The sequence below is a fragment of the Ischnura elegans genome, chromosome 5 (genome assembly GCF_921293095.1).
Source record: "Ischnura elegans chromosome 5, ioIscEleg1.1, whole genome shotgun sequence".
NCBI lineage: Eukaryota > Metazoa > Arthropoda > Insecta > Odonata > Coenagrionidae > Ischnura > Ischnura elegans.
Genome location: NC_060250.1, coordinates 120,403,607 through 120,412,739, shown reverse-complemented (window position 1 = coordinate 120,412,739; position 9,133 = coordinate 120,403,607). Strand labels below are relative to the sequence as shown.

The following is a 9,133-nucleotide window of genomic DNA, read 5'->3' as shown; positions in this document are numbered from 1 at the left end:
AAATTAGGAAATGGTAATTTTCTTTTTCATAACGCTTCAATTAACAAAATTCAGGTTTCAAGACCACATATCAACGTTTAATCATGGTTTTACTTATTAAAATTTATTTTATAGTTTTAAATGCTGTTACCAATGAAAGTAATTCCATTTTTCTTGTATATTCCTTTGCCTCTATTTTGCATTGACCATTAAGGGTCTTCATCCCACATCACTTTTCCAAATGTTTATCTTTGATTGTCCTCCCATATGACGTTGTATTTTATTTCTGCCTAAGTTTTTTTGCACCTTTACAATACAATCGACGGAAAAGGTCCCATTTATTTATCAATAATTACGAGGCAAAGATTTTTGGCCAGCTCTTTTTAATTTCAGTCCCCCGTGCAGCCTCACTTCACGTCCTAAATTATGCCTTTTCCCCTTTTTGAATTTTTCCTTCGATGAGCCTTGCTTTCAAACAATTTCTCCAATACAATTGCCGTACCCATGTGATCTTCCTTCCCACGGTTTCTCTCAATGGGTTTATCACCCCAATCCCTTGATCAACTGGTCTTTTTGGTGCTTCTGCGAATACATTTTAGCATCTGAGCTGTCAAGTGAATTTATGAATCAAAAGTATCGCAAGGCTTATAATCGGGTCGAAAATGTATGCAAAGACAACGGTAATTTTTAACTGGTCACTATCAATCTATTCCAGGTACTGTGCGGCGACTCTGCTCCCAGAAGTTCCTCACCCTTCCAATGAGTACCTTTGGAGACCCCCTGAAAATTTTAGACCCCTCCTCCCTCCTTGAGGAACCCGTATACCTGTTCCCTCACCTCCCTCATTCGCCCTCGTTCTTAGCCCCCCCCCATCCCTTCCTTTCACCTCCACGACCCACACCACCGGCCCAACCCATCCCACTAACGGCCTTTCCCCCTCCCCTCTCTCCACTCCCCCCCCTTGGGCATGGCTTCCTCCGTCCTCTCCCTGTGTAGGCCGCCTTCACTTCAGTCTCATCTGTTGACGGAAACCGTGCGGACGTTCAACCCTTAAAGGAGGCCTTACGGACGACGTAGAGAGACTTCAACGGTCGTGGTGACTTCAACGACCGACGGACCTCCAGCGGGAGTCTCTGGCGCTACGATAATTCCTCAGGGGGCCGGGGTGCGTCAGTTATCCTTTTGATTTGTTCCACGGAGGCGCTGTTCCATCGGGGATAATCGCTGATAAAAGAACGCGGAGGAGTATAACTCTTTTGGAGGGAGGTTAGGAGTGAAGTGCGGCCATTGGAACTATAGTTGATGCGGAGTTGACTGGATTCTTAAAACATACACTTTGTAAAAATGAATTTAGTGCGGAACTGTGTGACCAAGAAGGGTCTAAAGATGTCCTGGAGTGTCATCGGTGTCTCGGTGTTGTGCGTTTTGGTCTGTTTCTCGTCCGCCGTCAGGGGTGAGTGCTCTTCCAGTGTTTTCTTGCCGTTCAAACTTGGAGCTCTTTTTTAACCTATATATAGAGTCCTTCATTAAGTCCGATTAGGGCCTTAAAAATAATGGCACTTTCTCTTCCTCAATTTATTTATGGCAAATTTTATTTCTCTGATCTGCTCTCTTGCCTTTTTGTGTCGATACTATGCTTTTTCTACCTGCCCAATTTAGTGCTGAATCTCAACTATTTTTAGAAAGGCAGTTGTTCCTTTTTCGCTAATATATTCTAATTAAAATCATCAAAAAATTGAGTCGCTACTTTCCTTTCATAAATTTTTTACTGTGATTTTTTTTAAATGCCCCAGCATTATATTTGCTGACGTGGTTCCTATGAAATAACATCACTATAGATAAAAGTTAAGAATAAATTAATAATTGTACCTAAACAGGCATATTATAATAGTTTTAATGACTTTCTCTATAAATGACCTCTCTGATAATACTTTGTGCGTTACAGCAAACATTTTCTGTTTACCTATTTGGAAGTGGTTTTGCTTGGATATGTAAAATCATCGTTAAGAATAGATATTTTTTTCTGTTGCATGAATTTTTAACATTTCTGAACTCGAATGTGAAAAAAAAAGTTTGGGTGAAATTCAGCTAAAAGTTTTCGTCGAGTTGAGTAGATGTACGTGATGATTGCAGATCACTATTAAGGGGTAAATGTAGGAGCTAATGTCCCTATCTGTCATGGCATAATTATGTTCTTTCTTAACCTGTGGCATGTAGGTAATATGACTCAGGTTTAAGGAATATTTTGGAAAATAATGAAAAATTTAATACATAAAAGTGAAATTTATGTTTTCCTAGTCTACTTTTGTTTAGGTACGCTAATATTAAGCGTTTGAACTCGAAAAACTGTCACAAATGTCTCTACGGTGCCCATTGAAAAATAAGATACGTTATCTAATACAAGTTGTGCCGGTAAACACTTTCAGAATATTTTTAAAGTTTATTAAAATGTATTCTCAGAATAGCATTTGCACGAAATAATTAAGTTCTGTATCAACAACAAGTGTAAGCTTCAATATTAGATCTTGCAAGGGAAATAAACTTTCCCACAATTACTACTTAGGTAACGTACAGACTACTTGTTTAATATATTTAATACTAGCAATCGAAGGCGGAAAACTGTTTTTATAGAAATAATTGCCGTCAATAAAATTAGGTAGTAATCACTCGGATTTATGCATACTCTTATGACGAGACGCGTGATATAACGAATTCCTTGGGCCCTCTATCTAGAGTTTCCTTTTTGTTTACTTTTTTAAGAAAAGAATTCACCTAAAAACGGTTTTGATGTGACCGACTGAACCGTTATGGACCCTATAGAGTCGTCATCTCCAGACACCCACGATGGAAACTCGATCGCATTCCCCAAGGGAACCGAATATTCGGCCACGGGGTCTCCCCAGCTGAGTGGGCGATGAGACGCCCTCGCAAAGCCCAGACCAGTGCTTCTTCCGGTTTTGTCACGGGGAGCTGGTATGGAGTTCGCTTTGCGTGACATTGGTGACGATCATGCATATGAAAACTGGATTCTAAATATCTGGACTGAACTTAGAGAGCGCTACAAGTGAGCAGCTGATTCCCAACATTCCATTCTTGTAGATGTCCTCAAGTGTCTCCCGGCTTCATTTACATACTACCTGGAAAGTTGCCTCGATAGGGGTGTAAGCGTTAGGAAATCAGCCGTTTGTAAATAAAAAGCAAACGTTCTAACGACTTAACATTTATAACATGAAATTTATTAAAGTCCTTTTTTGCTTGGGGAAAAACGAATTCCCATACCTATTCTTTCGGCAAAATGTGTCTCAATTTATTGCAATTCTTCTGGATATGGGAATCTTGTGGTTTCCTAATACGATGCTCTATGTGATGCTCTGAAAGATATCTTTTCTCAATTGCTCAAACAGTTTGAGCCGAGTGCGCCTTCGAGCCTGTAGCGGCTCGCAGCCTAATTCGTTTAAAATCTGTGTAACGCTTTCTGTTCGCCCGTAGCAGTTTTTGACTACTTATGACTACTCTCAGCTTCATACGCTTCCCTCAGTTTCAAGCAACCTTTGTTCTGCAAGTGTTATGGGAAATAGCAGGCCATTAGCGAAAATAATCTGGTACTTTAGTAGTTATAAAGTTAGTTTTCATTTCCTCAATCTGTCTGACAGTGGTTCTCGATTGATTTTACATTTATACACTACTCCTCTAGAGGCCTAAGTAGTCGTGTGGTGGGAGATGGTGGGATACCATCCGTCAGCTTGAATTTTGGATAAGCGACCGTAGAGCTCACCCCGGTGTAAGAAGCAGGAACAGGAATTTAACTAATATTTGTTTGTAGAGGCTAGTTCTTTGCCTTGAAATGTCTCAGTGCCTGAGAATATTCTCATCGGTTTATCCATTTGATATTGCAGCCCTCGATGGCGGCGGGGTGAAATCCTCGCCAGCCAAACAAGAGGTCGCGGGTTAGAGTCCCGCCTGGGTAGAGTTCCCATATTTAGGATATGGAATTTTGTGTACGTGCAATTGTTAAAAAAAATATTGAAAACCCCGATAGGAGCCGTATTCGGTAGTTTGAGAATTTAAAAAAAAATTTGAACCTAGGACCTCACTCTCCAAGACTACCAAGTTTCTATTTTTTCCTAAAGTAGCATTAGTACTCGCGACCGACGCTCAACGTAATTCAATTTAATGATTTATACTGCCAAAGTGGCGCCGCAGCGGTCTTCATGACGCTAATACATGTCATTTGATTGGAACTTTTCATGAAATTGGCCAGTGTCAAAAATCCTCTATCGTAGGGGTCGTAATATTCGTGCTGTTACGTCTTCCGGTTTTGTTATGGGGTGCTGGTCTGGGGATCACTTTCCGTGACGTTGACGAGGGTGACGGCAACTCGTACACACGAGGCATGTGAGGGGTGGGATTGGGGAAGAGGGACCCCCGTGGTACCCCGAGCGCAACGCAAGAGGAGGGTGGTGCGTGTTGGAAGCACCACCTGGCGTCTGGTTTTCATCCGCGCCCACACCGGGGTGCCTCGTCTTCTTCCTTTACGGCCTCCGCCGCCGTTTCGTGGTCGGAACAGGTGACGATGGCCCCTGAGCTCACTGTCACCGTTTCCAATGCACGTCTTTGCAGTTTAGCTTCCCCGCAATCGATTCGGTCGCCGGATAACGGTCGCCTATCGGGAGCTCCCGGAGAGCTCGCAACCGGCGACGGTTCTTCTCGCTTTAGGGACATGATTTTATAGCTCTGGAGTGCAGGTCTTCGTCCGTCGTCGATAAGCTTAAAATACATGTTCTTATAAATGATAAAAGTTAGATTTTTTAGTGTTTCAACTGACGCATCGAAATTGCTACCAGTCGTATCACGGTAGAATAAAGTTCTAAAAAGAGGATAGATTACTTCATTGCCAATGGAAGAGTCCAGAATAAAAATAAACTCCCAAAAAAACCAAGTCCAAGATAGCTTAAGGAAAAGAACATGTTTCCCCTGAGAAATTCGCGAATATTTGGCTTATGTTAGTTCAAGGTATTCTCTGCCCCCATACTGCGAACAAACCTTGAGGCTGAACAATGAGTGAGTTTGTGATCGGATCAGTGAGAGCAAACTCACGTTGTTAGCAGTCGACTTCGCTGCCGTTGAGTTCGATATTCACAAAAACTTTGCTCTTACCTATTTTTGTTTCATAAACTGCCCATAAAATTACCCAGCGTCTCCAACGAAAATTCCCCTTTGGCATCCTCAGGTCAAAATTACAGTCAGAATGATCGAAGAACGCGAGAATGGCGCGGTTATGGTACCTGCACTGTCAGCATGCACTTTAAAACATGTAACGTCTTTATTTATCATTTATTGCGAGCATTAACCTCTATGGAGACGGATCATGCAATAAGGAAGTGATTTCATAGCTTTAAGTTGCTGGTGTCAGTTGAATGTTCCGAATATATTATTCTTCGGTGTGCTTTTTTTTGGTGGCCACGATCAATATTGCAAGAACGAAAGTACTTCGTACAATCAGAAACGCACGCTGTGGAACTTGGGTGTGCTATTTTAAATTTAAACGTCCTCCATAAAAATTTGTAATAGTTTCTAAAAAAAATATGGTGAATGTTAAATGGTTGCAGCATCGTGAAATTTCTTTTTAATGAGCTCATAATGTGCCAGTGTCTTCCAAAAAATTTGTATGTGCATACTCGGTTTTCAATGAATGTGTTGCGGAAGGCTTTTTTCATATTTGATGGCATTTACTATTTTTCACCATTTTTAGGTTATTAATTGAGGTTTCCGCTATCTTTTAAGTCATAGTTTATTTATTTGAAAGCCTTCCTTCATCTTTTCTTCCACCCATCTCTCCTCTTTGGATATCCTAATCAATTGAAGGTTGAACCGTTCCAATTACGCAACATATCCCAAGTGCGGCAATATCACCCGCATGTGTCTCATAACTGTGTCAGCAGTCGATTTATTTTCATGAGAAACTCCGGGCTTAGGTCTTCAACCTGTCCATCATTTCATTTCTCAAGCTGAAAATGAGAATAATTTTAGGCCTGAAAGTGTCCAATTTCAATTCATATTCCTATTAGAATAGTAAACGTATATGATAAACATATAAATGCAATGTACTCGTATATACCAGCCACCGTAGGTTTCGATTATGACTTTTAAAGCTTTCTCATAAAAGGGGGAGCTTTAAAAAATAATTTATATGAAAAGGTATTGCTCTGTTTTTAAAGTGAGGAAAAGAAAAATTTTGGTGATTTCAATACATTAAGTCGAAGAGGAGATTTTTCGTTGGAGTGTGATATGGTACACTTCAACATAAAAATCTACTAACACCGCAGTACATGAGTACAATGGTGTATCTGTAGAGCCGCCTCGCTGCTTTGGAAGTAATCCTAGTGCAGAAAATTTTCTTTTTCTTTTGGTCCTTCGATAAACGGGTCCTTTGATGAGATTCTGTGTATAACGCCCATGAATTTTCCACTGAAACACTCCCTTATTACTCAAGGACGCGTTATGTGAGGAGGAGGACGCCGCGTATATGGAAAGGATCGAACGGCTTTCTTGGACAAATTCCTCATTCCATCGCCGCGAGTGGGACGAAATCCTCCGTTAGCGATTAGACAATTTCGGCAAAACGCCTGGGCGTGGGTCGAAGAGTTTCAGCGGCGGAGAGATGAGCGGTTCCCGTCATCCGGGGTGAACGTTCCCCGGCGTGAAACTTGCTCGTGGAGTTATTGGGGAAAAGCCAACAGGAGGAGGAAGGTGACGCAGTGAGGGAGAGAAGTTTTTTTTATCCCTACCGAGGATAGAAGGGGTCAGGAAGGATATGAGGAGGCAGATGGATTACTCAGTCATCGTGGTGAGGTGTCAAGAGGTCTCGCTTTAGCGCTCAAGGGCCCACGGGGAGGTCATGGCTGGGTTAAAAGCCCGTGATGATGCTAAAGCAGGCTTCGCACAGGATGCAACATCCTCGGAACCGGGTTTGATGAGATGGCTGGGATACATGCTTCCAGTCACGAACAGCTAGGGTTCTTAGCAACGATTTTAGCATTCAAAGCTAAATTACTCTCGCATTTATTGCCCAATTTTTATACTACTGTTATAAAAAAATGACGTTACCATCATTCTTGTTGGGTTGTGTGAAAAGTGTTATTTCCACGACTCGTGTAGAATAATATCTCGCCGTGATTGATGAAGAGATGGTGTACGATTGGAATCACACTTTATCCCCTTAAAATTGAGGGTAGATTTTTCGTTGATTTACAGAAGTTTCACACGGATTTGAACCCAGATCCTTTCAGTCAGAGGACAATGCCTGATGCCGTAGGTCATTAACTTTATCCACCAGTACAGCCTAAAATTGCTAATGTTGTGTCCTATGATGCCAACGTCCTTTTCTCAGTCGATATAACGGCTATTCTCCGTATTTTTATCAGTAAATGATGGATTATTTAATGTTTTAATATCATCGCGGAAAAAATAATGCAGTAAATGCGTGAGATTTGGATGCTGAATTTCTGCTAAAACCGTGTTTTTTCTTTCCTAATGCTTTGCACGAAATGCAAATTTGTTTGTTACTTTACTTGCATAATCTCTTTCTATAAAACGTGGGAATTGAGGTATAGTTATCCCAGTTATAGGATTGTAAATTATTGTGAAGATATTATTATTATATATGTGTCTCTAAAAGGCAAAGAACGAGTTATTGCTAGACAATGTCTACCCGCTGGGCTGCTACACTCTCTAGACTGCCTTGGTGGGAACATTTGTGGAAAAATTCTCTTTCAGCATGTATGTACCATCTATATTATGGCTCCTCGAGGCAATTTGCGACCATTAGCTAGCCATACGACTGAATGAGGACCCGTACCCGTCCATACACCTGGCGAGCCATTAGGTTTATTGCGTCCGCAATGATTTTCCCGAAATGATAGGATAGCGCGGTGCGAATCGGAACTCGTGGCGAATGTGAGCAAACAGCGAATTCTCTCCGGGGAAAGCCTTCCAGTGATGTCAAACCACGAAGAACGCACTCCGTTATTTCCATTTAGGATGGGAAGATTGTCGGCAAACACTTGCTTCCATCATCACGATCGCCTTTGGCGTAGGCCTTTTCGCCAGCAAAAATCACCGTGGCGAAATCCTATCCATCTTTTAGGGTGTTTATTGAGAAATTCGTGTCATAATGAAGATTCCACACCCTTTTCTCACGTTTGATTTTCGTAGGCAGTGAATGTTTGAATCGTAGAATACGTACTTTATGTAAACTACTTGAAACTCGCGTTGCCTCTATGGATGGATAGTTGTTAAATAAACGCATTCCTCATTATTAACTTTGCGGTACTGTATTTAAAATTATTCGCTATTGTACAAACCCCAGGAAGAAGTTAAACATTGACGTAATAATATTTTGGTTTTGATTAAAAAAATATGGGAATGCTGATGCTTATTTTTTGTTTGTGAAATATTTTTTGCGAAATAATTTGATCATTCCCCGTTGTTTTCATTGATAAATTCATTATATTGTTGCGAATTTATGTATCATAAATTTTTTGCGAAGAATTTGAAAAATATTCCTTTTGAAAATGAAATAAAAATTAATAATATCGATTTTGTGTGGCTACCGTCCATTTGCAGGAATATAATGTCTTTTTTTGATGTGTATTGAGCACAATCTCTGCGCGAGTATTTAGGATGCGAAGCAATTGGGCGAGGTGGTGATGATCTTCCCCCATCATCGCAGCCTCCTTTTGCCATGGACCATACTGAACCGCCTCCTCCGCAATCCTCTTTCTGGTCTGAATACCGTCGGTAACGCGCCCTCAATCACCGGTCGCTTGCGGTGTGCCTAGATGCACGGTACGATCCGAAATTATCCACATCCCCGTCCGCTTTCAATGGAATCCCTTAACCCGAGTCGCGGCTCTTTGGGAAGATTGCGATGCCACGCTTGGTGGAGGTTACTTCTTTGTGAATCCTATCCACTGAAGTAGTGCATGTAGGTGTACCTCGTTGTCGGAGAGAAACTTTCAAAGAGCTAGGAAAAAAAGTCACCTGGAATGCTTAGCTGATTCATTGCCAGAATTCATGTGCCATACTGCAAAGAGAGCATATCCTATCTCGATTTCGCTCGGATACGATATTTTTTTGTCGCTTTGGCGTTGGT

The 9,133-nt window shown here is 41.3% G+C and overlaps 1 protein-coding gene across 2 annotated transcripts in view; it reads left to right on the top strand.

Annotated features, from left to right (window-relative positions):
- Positions 1 to 1,010: 1,010 nt before the first annotated feature.
- LOC124159479 overlaps positions 1,011 to 9,133 on the top strand; it is a 211,450-nt gene continuing 203,327 nt past the window's right edge. For both annotated transcript variants that reach the window (XM_046535311.1, XM_046535310.1), the window contains exon 1: positions 1,011 to 1,432. In XM_046535311.1, coding sequence (XP_046391267.1) covers positions 1,324 to 1,432 — 109 coding nt within the window. In that variant the 5' untranslated portion in view covers positions 1,011 to 1,323. The remainder of the gene's footprint in view (positions 1,433 to 9,133) is intronic.